General features: G+C 37.7%; 1 protein-coding gene across 5 annotated transcripts in view; it reads left to right on the top strand.

Moving 5' to 3' along the window:
• nsd1 (nuclear receptor binding SET domain protein 1) overlaps positions 1-20,343 on the top strand; it is a 42,325-nt gene that overhangs the window by 5,589 nt on the left and 16,393 nt on the right. For 3 of the 5 annotated variants that reach the window (XM_015396070.1, XM_015396069.1, XM_015396067.1), the window contains exons 2-12: positions 2,500-3,362; positions 5,333-5,477; positions 6,776-6,948; positions 7,449-10,383; positions 11,654-11,766; positions 11,899-12,151; positions 12,590-12,690; positions 15,780-15,822; positions 16,772-17,004; positions 17,089-17,223; positions 18,941-19,064. In XM_015396070.1, the coding sequence (XP_015251556.1) occupies positions 2,517-3,362; positions 5,333-5,477; positions 6,776-6,948; positions 7,449-10,383; positions 11,654-11,766; positions 11,899-12,151; positions 12,590-12,690; positions 15,780-15,822; positions 16,772-17,004; positions 17,089-17,223; positions 18,941-19,064 (5,101 nt within the window). In that variant the 5' untranslated portion in view covers positions 2,500-2,516. The remainder of the gene's footprint in view (positions 1-2,499; positions 3,363-5,332; positions 5,478-6,775; positions 6,949-7,448; positions 10,384-11,653; positions 11,767-11,898; positions 12,152-12,589; positions 12,691-15,779; positions 15,823-16,771; positions 17,005-17,088; positions 17,224-18,940; positions 19,065-20,343) is intronic. The other 2 variants (XM_015396071.1, XM_015396068.1) reach the window with 2 other exon arrangements.

The raw sequence follows: 20,343 nt of genomic DNA, 5'->3' as shown, positions 1-20,343 counted from the left end.
TTAAAGTACTGGAAGAATTAGAGATTAGGAACCATGATCAAACCCAGATAATCTATGGATAGTATTTATCTAGTCACCTTTCTATATTGGATTATAAAGTATTGACTTAACTGCCAATAGTCCTTATTGTGATTGTGAGTAACTTTGGGAGATGGTCCAATTTGGTACCTAAAAAGGCTTTTAAACTGAAAAGTATGAAATCACTCATTTTGTTGAAATGAAAGGACATTGCAACAGATGTTGGTGAGACCTGTTGCAAAAGCAGCAACAGCTTTTATTGTATTTTATTTGTATTTATCTATAATAGAATAACAGTTGAATTGAAATCTCCATTTGGTTTCCCTGTTCAAGTTATTGTTAGTATTTTAGCACAACTAGCAGCAACAGGAGGATAGCAAAGCGAGGTGTTTCACACCATATATGTTTCCAAATGAGTTTTTTGCTTTCAGGATGTAGGTTAAATGGTGTTTCCTTGAGTTTATTAAAAGTAGAACAGGGGGTCGTACTTAAGATAACATCCCTCTATTTTGCTGCTAGAAGTTTGCTGGAAAGTTCACAGAGGGATGATGCCTCGTTGAAACTTTCATATGTGAGCTGAGGGGTAGTTCACAGACAGAGGGCAAACTTAAAGCTTGTATATGACAAGGAACTGATAAGATGTACATTTAGTTGTTTTCTATCTTTTATCAGTGATCTGCAGCAGTTTGTAAGTACTCCTAAGGAACATGAATACACTAATAATGATAATAATAATGCACCTTTAAAGACACCCAAGGCTGCTGTAGAGTAAAAGCCCACATATAATAAAATCAAATGTTTACTATAGTACAAAATTTACAATACATGACGATTGCCTCCTCGGCAATCGTCATGTATTTCCAGACCAGTTTGGAAAAGTGAGAGATAATTGATTTTTGTTGCATTAGGTGATTCATTTTTAAGTTAAAGAGCAAAGCAACTGAAGACCCCACACCCCTAAAACAGGTTGTTTTGAGCTTCGTAATATATTTTCTTACATTCTATCCTTGAGGAAAATGGAAAATGCTCAGCTTTTCATCACATCAGTTGTGTCCCATCATTCATCTTCTATGGCTTATAAATTAGGGACACAGGATGTAGGTGCCGAGGACAAATCACATAACTATCCATGAAACTAATTAAACAAACCCCAATTTGCAATATTTTTTCAAAGCAACAGCAGAAAAGTGTGCTTCGAGATTTTCAGATACAAAGTATTTTCGAATATAGCATAAAAACAATTTGTACTCAGGTCTTTATGCCACTAATGTTTTAAGATCTGCAGTTGGCCATCAGGTGGGAGTAAATGCTGAATATAGCAGCGTATGTTAAGGTACTTTGTGTGGAAGCAGTAGCTCAGTATACATGGGCATCAGTAATAGTAATAAACAGCTGATTGGGCTAAAATGTGTTATGTAAATATAATAGTCGGGATATATTTGAGATTCAGCATGATTGGAATGAAAATATAATGTGATTTAACATGGTGATTTATGCAGGTTGACAATATGGTCATCGCGCATTTAAATGCTTGTCATGATCAAATTAGTTTAGATGAGCCAAACGGACCCGATCGCTCATGTGAACCCCTCATGAATGGGGCGTACGTCAGCCTTTAGTGGTTAAACGCTAGGTAGCAATATTGCAAATAGCATGTTTAGTATTGTTTAGTATTTATGCCCAGAATCTCATCTTTTTTTTCTCAATCCAAACATGATTCAGTTTGGCCGTGTTTTTGTAAACATAGTTAGTGACATATATGGACAACATGGGCATTTTGCCCTGGGCCGCATTGGTGGAGGGCGGGCGATGAAGCATCAGATAAAAAGAAAAAAAATTACAAAACTTTTGGAGGTGGTGAATCGACACTGGACACGTATAAATAACACCTTCACAGAAACCAAAAACAGCTTTTCAGTTAGTTTTAGACCATTATATTGTGTTATTTTATTCAGTATATTCTGTGTCATATTTCTTTTTACATGTTGATTTTTATGGTTTCTATTTTATGTTTATATTTTTTTGTATGTTTTTATTATTGATGTTGCCAAACATGTTTCTTAAACTTTTGCATTGATAGCTGCCGATGTATTTTTGGCCTCTTTTTAAAATCTCATCAGCTCTAAAATAAGCAAAAATAAGCAAAAATATCTTAACACTGCTATTAACATGTATATATGTTTTTATGTTTTCTTTGTTTGTAGAACAGTGTCTGAATTTACTCATGGCCTTCCTGGAATAGTTGAAGTGTATAGCAGGAAGCTAGTGCCAATCTTAAAACTTTATTTTCATGTTGGTAAATATAATTGAATCACTAGTTTTATCAGGTTATTTTAGTGTCTTATGTTTAATTTAATGCATTGAGTGAACTGATTGCTGTTTTTTATTGCACACATATTTGTTCTTGAGTTATAAATATGTCTCTAAATTAAATAACTTGAATTTTATGAGAAGTTTATTATCTCCTCCTCTGTTTTTTAGGGGGGGATCATGCAGGTATGAGTGGACCTTACAAAGGTCCTGAAAGGAAGAGCCATCAGTCTAGCTGCCCTCTGACCCCAGCCGGCGACCCATCCGGCCTCTCCAGACCGAGCAACCACATGTCTGCCACCACCTCCTCTCTCAAACATACTTCTCTCTACAGTTACATCCAAACGGACCACTCGTCATCCACCTCCTCTTCCTACAGTCCCCTCAGGAGGCTGCAGCACCTCACCAAGATGGTGAGCCAGCCTGATCTCGTCCTACCGACGAGGGAACCTGAGAGGGGCTGGGAGTGGGGGGCGAATACGAAGGATAAGGGGGGAAAGGAGAGGGACTCCTGGGGTGAATACCGAGATTTTTCTACTTCCGGGATTACAAGAAAAGAAGAATACACCAATGGCTCTTTTTCAAGGCAGAACCAAATGGACGTCCAAAATGAAAATAAAGACTTGCATCCTGTTACTTCTAACGAATCTGCTGTTTCTGAGAAAAATGAAGAAAATTCTCTATCAGGCCCACCTAGCCCTGCCTTTTCTCTCGACAGCAACAGTCCCTTCGCCAACGGCTTACTCCATTTTGAATCCACATTGTTCGAGGCCGACAACAATAATGAAGAGCAAGAAGCAGCAACACCCATTGGAGGTTTGCTGGATAAACATGACAAAGCAGAGACTGCTCCGCAGCCCTTTCCTAGAAATGTACATTTGGACTCAAAGGACACGGACCTGCCAACACCTAAGGTGGTCACTCGCTCCCAGTCCTCGGGTCAGCGTAGGAGATACTGGGATGGCTCAGAAGACGAGTGGGACAGCGACTCAGAACTGTTCCTCTTTGAGGACAGTCCTGCATGGCACATAGTGGTAGGTTTATTTCTATTTATCCTTTACAGCAACAAATATTTGTGATACACTTATAGGAAGCCGTCTAATAAGCTTCAATGTTCAGCACACCAAAAGAAGCATAGTGCTTTATTTTGATGGATCCTGATACTTGACAGAGAACTCCTCATACTCATACAGAGTTGTAACCCTTTTAGCATCAGCCATCGTTATAAATCACCAACAATCAATTGCTGATCTTTATGTATTTACTGGATTTTTATTTGGTAGACAGACAAAAATAGTGCAAAATGGTTAAACTGACAGTAAAATGATAAAACTATTAAATGCATTTGTATTTAGACCCCTTTAATGTAATATTTCTTAATAAAATTCAGTGGAACCAGTTGTCACATAAGAAGTAAATAGGATTCAGCTGAGTTTTATTTAACTTCAGTGTTAATGCAGCGTTGTATGGAGGCCTCAAATGTTTGTTTAGATTTAGACTTAGACAGACTCATGCAAATTTTATTGTCCTTTTGTATACAGAGAGTGTATAGAAACCAAAATTTCTATGTATACAGCTTACAACAGTGAAATGAACATTACCTTTTATGAAGTTCAGCATTGAACAAGAACCTAAACAGTGTAGGGTGCAGTGCAGTGCAGTGTAAGTGCAGTGCAGTGTAAAATAGATAAATATGGTGCAAACTGCAATAGAACATTGAGTTGTGTTCTATTTAAAGTGATTATTTTAAAAAATCAGACATTTTGGTAGTGCAAATATGTTGCAAATGTGATGCAGAGTCTAGATTAGAGTTTCAACGGTTCAGCAGTCTGAAGGCAGTGGGGAAAAAGCTGTTGCAGAACCTGCTGGTTCCTGCAGTGGATGCTGCGAAGACTCTTCCCAAAGGGCAGCATGGAGAACAAGGAGGAACGTTAGTGAACAAGATTGCAAAGGCCAACAAACACAGCAGGTCAGGGAGTAAATTGTGAGGAAGTTTAAAACAGAATTAGGTGATAAGACAATATTGGAAGCTTGCAACTTCTCAGCTTGCTCTGATTAATTTAACATTTCTATATAGAAAGAAGATTGGGTGTCCAGCGATTCCATGAGGCTGACAAGGAGAGCATTAGTTAGAGCATTAGCCAAAAGTTTAGTGGTAACTACTAATTAAATAAATTTCTGTGTACTTGTCTTAAATATGTGGCTATTTTATATTATTTTAAATTACCCATATTTATTGTTCACATAACTTTATGTATAATAATCACGTTTCTACATAAGTACTGTCTAAGGTTACATATCCAGACATTTTAAAGCTACACATGCCAGACAGATAACAAAGGTAATTTTACATTAGTATACTGCACAGTGCTCACTACTGTGACTTCAAAAATAATTGTAGTTTAATCCACATAACAAATACAAACATCCCAAAGGGGAAAACGCTGCATCCCTGTCACACACCAAAATAAATTACATATGACCAACCCCCATTTAATAACTGAAACACATAAAAAAGACAAGATGGAAATTAACATGGATCGACTCATCTGTTAATGTTAATATACCGTGCATACCTCCTTGTGTGTTTTTGCTTCACCATGCCATTTTATGTAAAACAACAACAAAAAAGACAAATTAGTCTTTGAAATAACAAGTTTAGAGAGGCTTTTTAAGACAACTCAGACCAAATCTAGCAATTTGTCCTCTCAAAAAACGAAAAGGCAGATATTTTTAATTGTACTAGTATAAAATACACATTTTTTTCTGCTCTTGCTTTTGTGGCCTGACTGTATTTTATTTGATGACAAACAAAACAATAATAGAGAGGTCAAAAGCAATAAACCAAAGCCTTTACCCATTCATTTGAAAATCAGCCCATCACTCCTTTACTGTGTCAGTGCCTTTGGAAATCATTTTACTTAAAAATTAGTGAACAATTTAGGTTTGTGGGTATAATTTTTACAGCTCATTTTGCTTATGAGGATTCTTTGTTGCCCCGCAGCAGCAGAATAACCAAAAGAAAAAGCCTCTGCCCCCAGTGAGGTTTGTTGAGGGCGAAATTGTTTGGGCAAAGTTTAACCGAAGACCATGGTGGCCCTGTGAAGTAGTGATGGACCCCTCACTCGGGGTCTACCACAGAATGAAAGGTAAGTGTGTAAACAGTGTTTGCTAGCTGTGACAATAAACACTGGACAACACTTTGCAACTTTATACAGCAGGTTTGAAAGAAAGCTTGAACTACAGGGATAAAACCTTTTATTTCGTCTTAGGAGATAATTTTATACTGCTAATAAGAAAACAAATAGATGGAGTTTGCTTTAAAATGCAACTGTACACCGGGTATTCCAGCATATAAGTATTTTCTTATATAAATTCTATGATCCCACTTAATTAGATGAAACTGGCATAAGCTACATTTTAGCCAGATAACTGATCAAGGAAGATGTTTGTGTCATTTAATGGTGGGTGCTCAGCAGCTACGCAGGAAAGCTTGATGCAAAATCACTTTTAGAAGATGAATTTATAGACAAGATCTGGTCTTTAAATTAGAGCTGAAACAATTAATTGCATTAATTATGATTAATCAATTATTGAAACTAATTTAGTAATTGATTAACTGGATTATAGACACTCCAAAATTCACCTTTAGCCAAAGTAGCAACCCATCTTGAGCATAAATTTCAACAAATTTATTTACAAAAAATATGTGTAAAGATTTTGCAATTAAGATTAAAATCTTTTTTGCCTGTCATATGCTCTATCCAGAACTGCTCCAGTGGAAAAGCTTTATATTCACTTGGTTTAATTTCGAAAAAAATCTTTTGTGCTCCTTTTGAAGGAACCTTTTACTATCCGACTGTTAATTAGAAAAATAATCGTAAAATGAATAGATTTGCAAAAAAATCGTTAGTTGCCGGCCTACTTTAAATACAGTTTAAAATAAATTGCCTGGTAATCAGACATTTTTTCCAGCTTTCAACATTGAAGCAGTTTTCCAAAGTTTGCCATATTTTGATTTTAAAAAAGCCAATCTTTTGGCTTTACTCAGCTTAATTCTCACTTACTAGTATATAAAAAAGTTAATCTAGTGTCACAGAAAATGCATTCAATCAACGTTAATACACTCACACAAATCATACAAATGTACTCTACTTTAAACAGAGAAAATTACTTTTTGTTTTTTGCAGATCATAAGACATGATTTGAAATTGTAACCACTTTTCAGAAATAGGTCTTTATACATGTCTAGCTATAGAAGCTAGAAATGTCTGGGATTTATTCTGTTCTTTAGTTAAAAATGTATTCTTTGACATTGGAAATGACATTGGTGGATTGTTTCATCCATATTTCAGTGGCTCAGTTGATCTTCAGGTCTACTTTATTGTGATTGTGTTTGGAATTTCTGCTTCATGATATAACACCTAATTATTTCTTCCCTTTTAAGAGCCCAGTGACAGGCCTTGTCGGCTTTACCATGTCCGGACCTTTGGGGAGCCAAAGGAGCTTGTATGGGTGGAGGAAAAATCAACTCACACTTTCCATGGTGGCTTTGAATTTGACCAACTACTCCTTTTGCATCGGAGGAACAAGCAAAGAGAGAAGAGCAGAAAAAACACTGTAAGTGTTCAATTGCAATGTATTTCAAAAGGCTTGCATGGTTTGATTAATTATTGGTGTTTCTTTGTTTACTATGGGCTAAATATCTGTCGTCTAAAGGCTACCAGAGACTCAAGTGTACTGTGCACAAACTGTAAGCCTCATGGACTGCTTGAGATTATAATGCCAAATGTCTACATTTACTTTTTCCTTGGTGTCATCAGAACATATAGAAAAGCTAATTTGAAAAAAATTGAATTTTTGGAAAAAATGACAGAAGGCCTTTCTGCTGAATAGTTTTTGTGTAACACAGGGTACGTGGTAGTACATATTGAGGTTTGCACGGTGTATTAGATCTGCATTGAGAAAGCACAGATGTTGATAGAGTGAAGTATGTCTGACTATTTAGCACCCTTGAGACATCAAAATAAATATATGATACAGAAAGACAGACGGAAGCATGTTTTTTTGTGTGTAAATAAATCTGTAAAAATATGTAATTTTTTTTTTATACCTTGCAGATTCCTAAACGCCTTCAGCTTTCTTGGAAATCCAGTGTGGTAGAGGCTGAATCTGCTCTGCCTGGACGACCCAAGATGACTTCCTCCTTGACTTCGTTTCTAGACCAAGCCCTATCCCATAGTTCCCCAACAGAAAAAGAGAAAAAGCCCCATTCACCTGTTTCTTTACCGGTTTCCAGCGTTTCTGAACCATCGCACTTAACAAATGGATCCACTACATCTGCAGTTACAACTCAGTCCAAACCAAGCACTTTAAAGAAAGCCTCTAGCAAGAAGAAGCAAAGCAAATCTGTAAAGGACATTGGAAGTAAAAACTCTAAAAAGACATTGCATTGTAGTCTTGACGAATCTCACAAGGATAGCAGAGAGTGCCCATACTCTGATCTTGACTCAGTCCCTAAGATTCTGTGTCCTAAAGCACTTGAACGTCAGCCAAAGCTGCTTCCATCTCAACCATCTGTGGCAGTAGTCAAAGAGCTAAAGAAGCAGCCTGAGATCCAGACAGGTCTTTGGTTTAGTAAATCAGGAAAAGATAGGAGACCTAAAACTACCAGTCCAGTACCAGACCGCTCCCTCTTTATAAAGGGCCCCTCTAAGAAAAAGCACTTATCCACTATTACTAAGAAGGCACAAGTTCCTTCTGCCCCGTTGAACAGTGCGGTTTCCAAAGACCAGGGTGTTTTGATAGACAAAAACAAGTCAGATAACTGTCCAGAACTTGAACAGTCCATACCTGAGAAATGTAGAACCAATAAGGCCAACCATGTTGATAAAAGTGGTAGTTCTGTTGAACTGTCGTCAACTATGGACAATCAAAAGACACAGCTGTCAGTCGACAATACTTGCTCCAAAAATAAGCAGCCACCTGAGACCATTACAAACCCTTCAAGCAGTTCAACAGATAGTTCTGATATTAAAAGAGACTCATATCCCTCAAAGACAGTCAGTTTAAATGTCCACTCAGTATCTTTAAAGGCTGTAAAATGTGTAAGTCAAACTGAACTTTCGGTGATAATAGCTACTGAACAGCTTGATATAACTGAAAAACTGTCTGATCAGGAGAAAGAAGGCAAGAAGACTTTGATGTCCTGTTTAGCAATTGAAAAAAATGATGCAACACTAGAAAAACAAACAGAGCTGGTCTCTAAATGCAGACTCCCCTTTGTGAAACTGATACGAAAGGAGATAGAAGATAAGAATTATCTTAACCCTAATTTGATCATTTCACCCACTGACAAAAGTGAATGCACAAAGAAAGAGAAAGCTAATGTTGATAAGATATCGCTTGATAAATCAGACCCTGTAGTCAGCAAACTAAGTTCCACCACAGATCAAAGTGTACCTTTAAGACCCATCAAGGTCTCGGTCAAGAAGTTAAAAGCTAAAAGTGAGTCGGGGTTACTTCGTCTGTCTTCTGAATCACCACCTGGAAATAATGCTCTAGCTTCGGTTGACTCTTCTGACAAGTTGAGTAGTCCAGAAGTGGAACAGATACCAGTGCCAAAGGTTTGCCTAAAAAGCTTGGCTACCTTATCAACCAATGAATCAGACGGTTTGGAATCTAAAATTACTTCTGTCTGCAATGAAACAAAGGTATCCTCTAACCAGTCGGACAGTAAAGATGAAAGCATTTCATCTGTTAAAGATACAGCTTCTCCAACTAGAACCTCTCAAGTGCTTGAAGATATTTCTCCTCCAAAATCCAAAACAGCTGTTCACAAACTAAAGCGAGCTAAAGAAGTTAAGAAAGTCTTAAAAGACCAGCCAGCCCATCTACCGGCCAGCAATCGGCTAATGAATAGAGCACTTAAGGCCTTGCAGGAGATAGACCAAAATAAGCGCAAAAAAGCCCAGCAAGATCCTGAACGAAGTAAACTGGTGAAGAATCTTGAAAAAGTTGAGGATCTTGCATGGAATCCTGATCCCAAAATTGTTAAATGCACTGATAAAAAACATATAAAATCTAATCACATTGACAATGGTGAGTATGATCAAAGCACCTTTTCTAGATGTAGCTCCCCTTCTTTGTCCGATTCAGATGATTTTGAAAGTGATGTTAAAAGTGAAGATGAAGACATGTCAGTTTCTTCAACTCCCCCAATGGACTTTATACCCCTTACTTCAAAAGTAAAGGCAAAACATGAGAATAAGTCCCCTAAAACACAATCTTCATCTCCTCCCTCACCATTTTCCTTCATGAAAGCCTTTAAGGGTGTTAAGGAGGTTTCCTTTCAATCCTTAACAAATGGTAGTGATGCGAAACCTGTTTCTTTCAAGTCAGACTCAAAATACCAGTTTAGCACTTTTCTTATGATGTTGAAGGACTTGCATGACACTAGAGAGCGAGAAGGTGCGCCCCTGGAGTTAGAGATTGGGCCACCTGGTGCACATGTGAAGGAGGAGCCCTTGGTTATGCCAGACAAGGCTCCATCAAAAGGACACGGGCAAAAACTTGAATGTAGTCTTAGCAATTCTGACTCAATCCTTGACAAAAATGTGGTTGTACAAAACGGATGTGGTACAGTTGAGAAACCCAAGAGGCCATATACCAAAAGGGGCAGCACCCATTGGCTGAAGAAGAAAACAAATCGGAGAGTGCCTTTTCATTCTTTCAAGTCTGGACCTGGTTATCCAGGACTTGAATCAGCAGCATTGACTTCCTGCCCAAAAGCAAGCCTCTCGTCGATAACCCCGGATGCACAAAGCAGCAGCAGCCAGGAGACCCAGGTTGGTTGTAACGAAGGCCTGGGTGGAAAAGAAGAGGATGAGAAGAGGTGGAAAAGCTTAAAGGACAGTCAACAGATTACTCTACCTTTGGAAATGAGGGAGAGTCCCACAATCACCCTGGAACAGTCAACCAGCCTTCTTGGAGATGGCATGGGAAATAAAAAAGGCTTGATTGATGAAGCTGGGGAACAGGACAAGGCATCAGCAGGTAATGAGAGTCTCATATACAGCCCTTACGATAGTAATGATGAAAGGTTATTTTCTATAGCACGATTTAGTTTGTGCTTTATGATTAAACAGATACAACCGAGGCCTCCTGTCATTGAAGCTAAGGCAGTGTCAAACACTACCACCATCTTAACTATTGTTAAGATTGTGATGCTGACAGAATCAGGTTTTAACACTTAAAACAGTCCCAGACATCTCTATAATGCTTTAGTTACCCTTGACTATGTGCATTTATTGTTTATCTTAAATTAAAGACAAGGGTTCATGCTAACGCATTATAGCCATTATATTGTGACCTGTCAAAATTATGTTAAAATAAGGCCGTGGTCTACCACCCTTTGTAGATATGCGAGAGAGACCTGCCTACCTATTCAAATGTGCCATTTTGATAGTTACAGGCATGTTAAGGTGTGCATATCTAGTAGGGCTGGGTATTTTTGCCAAATTCCTGAATCGTTTCGATTTTGATTAATAAAGTTCTAAATCGATTTATTCCGATTCGATCTGTTTTTACAATAATGAAAATGGTTCAACTGTGTTTTAAAATACTCATGTATTTTATTTTTTCCTGTCATGTTAAACACAAAGTGCAAACTTGTAAATCAGATAGTTTAAACTTGAGATGTGAACAAAACTGTCTCATAAGTGCAAACTTGTTTGTGAAAAGTGAAAAAGTGAAGCCTCACTCAGACACACATGCATGAGCTGCATTATCTTCAGTACACAAACTATATTTGCAGCGTTGTCTGTAACAACTACAGGGTGTTTGCTGGTCAGTCCCCATTTGTTAATGCCTTCAGTCAACATATTGGCTATATTTGCAGCTGTATGGCTTGAAGTAATCTTGAGTGCATCTTTCCTGCTCATTTGAATGTGAACGTCAAGTACTAATCAATCTCATTCCCTAGACATCGATTTAGGAATCGATTCAAAATCGATTCCTAAATCGATTAAATAGATTTTTTTACCTAGTCCTAATATATAAAGGTTAAGCCGTTCAGCTTCCATTGTTCAAAGGGTGGTACAACATTTGAAGGCAGTGGTCGGGAGGTATGGCTGCCTCCCCCTATAGCTGCAAGTGGCTCAGTACAACATCTGATATTTTGCTTATTAATGGGGAAAAGAGATGGGCAGAGCAGATGAAAAGGAAAATTAAACAGTTGTCTTCATGTCTAAAAGCCTAAATGCACCACATTGGTGGGGAATGCATGTTTCTCCATAAACGATTTTCTTCTCCTTGTGGTTTTCAGAACATAAACGAATACGGAAACCCAGTAAGAGGCTGCTTGAATGGAATGAGGATTACAACCAGATTTTCTCCTCAAGGAAGAAACCTAAAAGGCCTCTCCAGTTGGTTGAAAAGGTAAAATTATACAAAGTGAACTCTGTTCTATTTTTGCAATCATTACATTTTTAAGCCTCTGTTATAGTTTGCCTCCAATCCAGTTTGGGTTTCTGAAATTTAACATCTTATGCATAATATGTTTTTGTTTAGGCCAACGAATCTGTCGTTTTTGTGCCTGAGCTTTCGAATTTGGATAAGAACATACCCGACAACTCATCCTCCTCCTTGCTTCCCGAAATACTTACACCACCTCCTGAAGAATTCATTCCAACTGAGCCTTCAGAACTTCAGATTCAGAAAGCAGAACACCCACCGATCCAGGAGATCCCAGTCCTTTCAATAGACTCCTTGACTCCTCCTCCTGAAGTTGAACCCTTGCAGTCAGAGGGCATCGTTAAAAACAGTAAGGCAGCCATAAAGTTTATTCTTCGTAGTAACTTTGCACTATATGCAGCACATCTTCAGTTCATTTACGGTAGGTGTAAAATCATCTATTCAAGATCTCCTAAGGTCCAGAATTTGAACTAAGAGGATTTTTTTCTTAAACTTTTTTTCTCAGAACTCATGATGTTGATTTTCTAGTGTTTATTTAATTTGTAAAAAATAGATTTGATTTGAAAGGGTCTCTAGGCTCAACTCAGGGCTTCCAAAACAAGCCCAAATCATCAGTTAAACCAACATTCATTTTGTTTACTAAGATAGAGGGGGAGGAACAATGGGTTGCCACTGTTATTTTTACTTTAGCCTCATGTGGCATCAGCCTGCCATGTGCCTTTTGGTCAGACGGTGTCAGAAGGTCTTTAGGGTTTCCAACAGTTTTTCTTTAATCCTCAATTCACAGGAGTTGCTCCTGTGCTTGAAAAGAAGCGCAAGAGGAAGCCCACGCAGAAGATTCTGGAATACTGTCTGGAGGCCGAGGCATCTACAGTCCCAAAGAAGAAGGTAGAGCAACATATATCTGCTACATGTCGTTAGAAATAGCAGTGTTCATTGGGTCCGGGGTGGGGAGGGCATGTTTCCATTCATTGGAGCAAATTGAAGATGTTAAGCTTTGCTGTAGTAAACAGAAAGTAGAGTATCAGTGATGTTCGTGCCATCTGGCGACATCGAGAGAGATTAGTTTGATTCTAATGCTGCAGGACGCAGGCAGCGACGGAAACAGCTGATCAGCCATATGAGATTTTTTTTTACATCAGAAGTTATTTTTTTTAAATGTATTTCTTTCTCCTCTTTAGCACATTTACGTCAAAAAAAATATCTCAAGTGAGTGTCAAAACCTTTTTGGGGGAAACTTGGGAAGTTTATCTGTATGAACAAACTCAGCTAATGCCATTCTTCAAAGTGCTCAGAAATAAGGTTGATGGAAACACATCTAATGTGTTAAGATTTTTTATTATTGTTGCATCCCTCAAATCTATAATAATGTAAGCAGAGGCCCTGATTCTTTGCTGTCTTGGATAATTGTCATCTTAACTTCCCGCATGTTGTCAGTGATGCCTGTGCATATTCTCAGCGGTCATCTGGGTCATGGCCAACACAAAACAGGCTTAAATCGGAGGCAGCCGGACTTCAAAGGTCCAGCTGCCTCCGATTTAAGCCTGTTCTGTGGTTATCAGATTTATTGCCTCGGTAAAGTCTTTAGTTTCCAGTTTCCAACACCAGTAGCATGACTTTCTGAGATCCCTGTGTAATTCCACACCTCAGATTAGAAACAAAAGCATCCTATGGGGTTCCAGTGACATGGGTCAGTCAGATACAACAGATGGATCATCTTCCAGCACACTGCAAAAACAATCCAGAAATAAGTAAAAATGTCTTAGATTAAGTGTATTTACCCTTAAAGCTACAGTGTGTAATAATTTCAGGGATATACAGTCAGAAATGTAAATTATACATAATTATGGTATTTATCATCATCTGCGAGCTCAGCCTCTTAACCTTAATATTTGCGTTGCCTTAGAATTCGTTATTTATAATTACATAGGAGCGGGTCTCGCAGCCATGGAGGCAGACATCTTTGCGCTACGGCAGCGCAGAGCCAACAAACTAGCGATTGCGAGATCGCCCATTATGCTCGAAAGTAACTACGACAAGTTGAGAGAGATGAACTGAGACGGTACTGAAATCTATACCCTACACAGACTAATGAAATACTATCTGTAAAATTATCTATGTAAACAAACCTCATCCCTTGAGAAGGTAGGTGATGCGGACGTCGTGGAAGACATTTTGTCCCGTAACGCTCGCCGTACTGTTGGGGGGGAGAAGCGGTGGGGGGGAGATGTTCATGTTGATGCGGTCTGCAGTCTGGACTTTAGATGTTGCTGAAAATTACACACTGTAGCTTTAATTTCAGTAGGTAAGTAAGAGGATTTTCCAATGGAATGAGCATGTTTACTACTAAAATAAGAAAATTAAATAAAATGTGCTTGGAATAAGACAATGCAATTGTTTTTTTCTTATTTCAAATGTAAATCTTCTTATTCCATTGGTAAAGGGTCTCACTTACCTCCTCAATTCCCTTATAGTAGGAAAAAATTACTTATTTAGATTTACATTTGTTTTTAGATATAAACTCAGGCCTCATAGTGAAGAGATTTTTAGATTACGGTGGCAGAGGAAAATCCCAGGAGATAAAACTGAAAGGGTGACTTTAGGTTTCTTCTTACTTGGTCAAATGTGAAACCAATTAATAGAATGGAGGAAGTGTCTCCGGTGTAGGAAAACGCATGTATAGTGTGTAAGATCATTTTGCCGGAGGCATGGCTAAAGCAGGAAACATCTGTTGGTTATAATTCAATCATATTGATAAGCTGTGTAAGATTGGTGAATTGTTTGTCATTGAAGTCTAGAATAAACAATGTTATCCACTGTAGGACATTATAATGTAAAGATCATCTAGTTGGAATGGCTCATAAACTCAAATATCTCGTAATTTTTATCATTTGAACTCGATGCTTTATGTAGATTAATTTTTTTTTTTTAACTATGGAATGTATGTACAATATATTCAATTAGAAAAATATTCATATGATGTACACAAAAACATTTTAGGCACTGAATATAAGAACAGTGTTTGCTATTTACGCCTAGCGTGGAATAACAAAAGCAGCATCCTCTGCATGGCCAGTAGGATTATTGGCAGTGAGCAAAGATGCTTGCAGAAAATGCAAACGAAACAAAAGACCTAACAAATAACAGGTGACCTATGACCCCAACTACTCAGGGAAACTGTTAGGCTTTCCATGCAAGGCCTTATACAGCAGAATATTTATAAGATATCCCAATATTTCAAGTACAATAATGTTGCTCAACTGTTGATCCTAATGAACTTGAAGTTGTGCCAAACATTTGTTAGTGACTTTGTTTTCCTTTTGGTTTTTTGTTCTAGTTTTCAAAGTCGTTTTAACCAAAGTTTTAAATATTTGTGGACAATAATTATTTCTAGTAATGAATCCAGCTGGTACTGGGAATATAACTGAGTACACAAGGAAAAGGAAAGTGGACCTTTTCCTGGCACACAAATCAAAGTTTATCTAATATCTTCTTGTTACTATTGATTTTTTTTTTTACTGGTCTTTTAGTTTCCTGCTGAAGTTCATGAAGTGAATTCAGACTAATCTATTAAAAAATATATTAACTTGAATGTGTTTTAATGTGTTTTGAATTTTCCTCACACATGGCACCAGGAGAATCAGACCAAAGAAATCACTGCTGGTGATTTCTTTGGTCCAAATATAGCTTGTTCACTTTTTTATCAAAATAAAAACCAGAGAAGGAAAACAAAAACAGAAGAAAGCATCAAATTATTTTTTTTTCTTTTATTGAGATTGTACATTTCATTTGCACAGTTCTAAAATGTCTATAAAAATACATATGTTTTTATTATTATTTAACCTTCTCATAACTTTATATGCATTAACATTTAATATCTATACACTGTCAATGTGTGAAAGTTATCCTTCTGGTTTGTGCACTAACTCGGACAATAAAGCTGATTCTGTTTCTCATGTTTTTTTTTTTTCTTTCAGATTAAAGCTCTGAAGACAAATTCAAATGCTGCCCCTCGAACAGGTGAAGGATATCCTATATTCTTTCCTAATAATATGCATTTAAAAGTATGTCAGAAGAAAAAAAATAAATTATCCTGTTTTTGTTGTTAAATCATACAGTGAAAAATGTAAAACAATCCAACCTTCAATTTAAGTTCATTTATTCAGTGTTATAAATAGGGCCATAGTGATGAATAATTATAGATTTTTTATAACATTTCTTATCAAATAAATGGAACCACAGCAATTTTTCAATTTTTATTTTACTTCTTAAACAGGGTCAGAGTATACTTGCACAACATAATTGGTAATCCATGTAAAACTATGATGTAGCAAATATCTCTGATACAATCTTTAAAATGGGAAAGCTAAAGAACAAACCATTGAAGAAACACAAATGTGTCAGGATATGGCAGTAAGAGTACAGCTGCAGTCAGAACATTAAAAAATAAAGTTAAAAACAGCTGGATGTTTGACCAACAAGTCGTGACAAAGTCCTGAGTTTATCTTCCCTCCAGCTGCATGATAACAGAGGCAACCCCCCCCCCAAGAAAAAAAAAATGTTGGGATTATTTATGCTTTCCCCCCCAAAAAAAAAAAAAAAAACTGAATGGAAATGTAAACTTGTTCAAATGTTTCAATAGAAAGTTATTTTGAAACATTTTAACCACAATTTTTAAATACAAATGTATTTGAATATGCATTTACCACACATACCAATAACCTAATGTACCTAATGTAAAATCTAAATGTAATTAACTGTGGCTTCTACCAAAATAGTGAAATTTTAGGGAGAAAGGTGAAATTTTTTCATTGCAGTTTCCACAATAAATCTGTCAAATTAAAAAGAGGAGACCCATAAATCCCTTATATTAAGGGACAGGAATTAACACAGTTTCTGCTTTAGATAGCTGTCACTTTTTAGTCACCTTGTGTTGTTTAGTGTCAATAATTGACTTCCTTGTGAACAGATTCTTCTCCACCATCTTCCAAAACCAAGACCAAATCTCCACCAGCCTCCACACCAGTCTCTGAGGTCACCACCTGCCCACCGGTACCCTCCCTTCAGCCCCAAGCGCCTCCTGTACCCCCTGATCCGGGGTCCGACCTGCCTGAGCCTGAACAGGTAGAGACGGCTCCAGTGGATGTTTCTCACTCTGATAACAGCATCCAGGAAGACACAAAGGACTCAGTGGAGTCAGAGGTGAGCTGATGTTCACCCCATAACTCCTCCTCTGTTTAAATCTGATAAACAAAAGATTACAAAAGAAACATGCTGTTTTGATAGGAAGACAAGTTTGGACAGGAGCAAAGGTTCTCCGTGAAGGACGACCTGTTGCTGTGTGACGACTCAGTTTTACCTGTAAGGAAGATCATAGGTGACCGAGGAGGGCCCGCCTCCATGAAGGAGAATGTGTGTCAGGTAGGAATCTTCAAAATGATATATAGACTTTGTAGAGCTGTGTAAGGATGGTTTGGAGGATACAGAGGGAAGACTAAAGTACTTAGAGCACATTTAAACTGAATGCTGAGCCCACTTAGATATGATGGTCATCTCAGGGTCTTTTAATGTGTTTAAAGAATAATTTAAACTTTGTTTTACACATTAGTATCTGCATAGGTTCTTAGATTCTGTACAAAAATGTACAAAAGTAAAAGCATCATCACTATTTATTTTAGATTAAAGGCCTCATTCTTAGAGATTAACGCTGATCCCCGATCATTCATGAGATTACTGTCTTAGAAACTGGGCTTCATGAAGAAGTTACACCCCTCTTTGAATTCAGGGACTGGTGAAGAAGTATCAGGTATAAACGTAGTCAGAACAGTCACTCTAAATTCCTATACATTTCTAGCTCGAACAGGGATTTAGTTTTTTGATCGTTGGCCGTTTTTCAATTCACCACACAAGTATGGACCCGTGTTCTCACCAAGTACGGTCCCGACAAGAACGCACGAAGTATGGACTTAGTGAAAAACGGAAGCACGCAGAACAAATCAGTGTCAATCGGAACAGAATCGTACTCAGGACACCACCACACGCTCTGCTTTTGTGTTTTACCCGTTTCACCTCCTGTTATTGATAGTCTATAGATAATAATACAGCTCTACTTTTTTCATTTAGTGAGATAATAATGATTAATACAGACAGATAAACACAAATCAAATTAACATTTTGCCTAATAAAACAAAAACTTGCCATGAGAGCCAGCAGTACTTCACACACAGCTGTTGAGAGAGAGGGCTGCTGCAGACGGGCTGCAGTTAGCCTCGGAGGTCCCCTGGTTTCCACTGTCCTCTCAGCATCAGAACTTTTTTTTTTATTAATCACTAAATCAGTTAACGGGCCATTCATTGAAGCTTAAAAACACAATTTTCTCAACTAAAAATAATCTTTAAGCTTACTTTTGTAGAAGAACAGCAACAGAAAAAAATAACTTTTAAATCAAAACTCTGAGCTCTGTGAGCACTCCCTTGGAAGTTGCTGTGCTACCGCGTTGCATGCTGGGACATTTGTGTGTCTGGAGAACAGACAAGTCTGCTCTGATGCATGCTTGGTAAAGAGGGAGGACCAAAAACAACATCCAGAGACTATTTCTGTTCTCAGTCTTGTGTTCAGTGTGTGTCAATTGGAGCAGTTTAAGGGTTTGAGATGTTTTACAAGCACATGAGAACGCACAAGTACTAATGGCTATTACGGAGATTTGGGGCCCACAAGATGGCACACTTTTCTGCACTTCTCCAACATTGAGCTTTTAAGGATTTTATTCCCACACTATCTGACTCACTGTTCCCAATAGAAAAAAAAGATAACACTAGCTTCCCATCCAGGCATTCCTGTGTAGCAGTTCCAGTTATTTTAAACTTTTCCATTGCTGTTGTGACCACAGAGATTAGCTCCTTCACATATTTGACTATTTTCTTTTCTCTAATTCCCACCTTTTAAGGATTGACATGTTCTCGTCTCTTTCCCATTTTGAAGAGTGACACCCTAAACGACTTGAAATAGCTTTAAAGGGCCTCTTTTAGATTAATTTAACGGGACTCATTATGGGTGCCAATGAGACGATGTAATTCAACCACACAAACACATTTTTACTGTAATTTCTGTGATTGTAGTTTGTATTCGTTTTTGTCAGGTATGTGAGAAGACAGGGGAGCTGCTGCTCTGTGAGGGTCAGTGCTGTGGAGCTTTTCACCTGCCATGCATCTCTCTAGCTGAGGCACCCAAAGGGAAGTTTGTCTGTCCAGAGTGCAAATCAGGTACGTCTGTGTTTCACTTCTGCCATACTGATTGATGCTAAATCCTGTTAATTGACTTATTTGATCTCACAGTGGACAGATGTACTCGTTACAACAAATGAAAGGTTTTACACCTTAACATGGGGATTTGGAACAGGCATTGAGTGCTAAACATGGATATCTGGCATGATGGAGAGCTTCACTTCATTGTCTCATAGCAATACAAACTGAATCTATTCTTCACACGGCAAAATGCATAGTTTATAAAGCAAAGGTAAGCCAGATGGGGTGTCAGACATGGTAAGAGTGAAGCATGTGGATGGATCCTGCTCACATTGACCTCAGCAAGACTCCCTGCAGCAGGCTGAATATCTCACTAGCTTGAAAATTGTCCATGGATGACATTTAGAAATAGTAATAGAAAAATATAAACAGAGGAATAATGGCAGTTGGCTTCAAAATAAAACCCTGTTTTTAAAACATCAAAGCATTCCACTTGGATTTGCTTGTAGAATGAACCCATTGCACATTTTAATTCACAAATATTAAATGAAATGTTTTTGTAATTTGTAGTAAACAGGTTGTAAATGTGTTTTTGTTACACCTGTTGGATTTCTGATTTTCTGTTAAGCTGCCAAGGTCAGTCAGTTTTATTTACAGTGTTGGGATATGGTTTCATTTTATAATAATATCATGTCTTTTTAAGTTTATGTATGTTTTTTTCTTAGTTTTTATTTTGTTCGTACATCTGTAAAATCCTATTGTTTTTTTTGTTGTTTTGTTGAATCCAACAGGTCTTTCTTGAGAATAAGAACTTGGATCTCAGTGAGATCCAAGCCTCTATAAATAAAGGTTATTCTATTCAGAAACACTTTTTGTTATATTGAGTGAAATGGTCCCTCCATCCTGAGGGTGGTCAGTACGTGACGTATTCAGAAAAAGGAATGTAACAAATCAGACTTCTGTGGGAGCTGCAAGCCTCTAAAAACTATGACCAATCTCTGCCATTTGGTTGGAATGGAAAAAAACAATCATCTGCATTCATCTCTGTCCCTCCACAACCGCGTGAATTCTCATGGTTCAGCCGTTGCCAGAATTATTAACAACATGCCTTCCCAAAACTCGTGATGTTAGTATTCCTTAAAACAACATGCTAAAACTTGTATGGTTATTATTGCTAAACCTAGCATGATACCTTGAAGGCCACAATAATAATATACACTCATCGGCCACTTTATTAGGTACCCCATGCTAGTAACGGGTTGGACCCCCTTTTGCCTTCAGAACTGCCTCAATTTTT

Source organism: Cyprinodon variegatus, unplaced genomic scaffold (genome assembly GCF_000732505.1).
Source record: "Cyprinodon variegatus isolate N-32 unplaced genomic scaffold, C_variegatus-1.0 Scaffold774, whole genome shotgun sequence".
NCBI lineage: Eukaryota > Metazoa > Chordata > Actinopteri > Cyprinodontiformes > Cyprinodontidae > Cyprinodon > Cyprinodon variegatus.
Note: the sequence above shows the minus strand (reverse complement) of the source record. Positions and strands in the feature narration are given on the sequence as shown.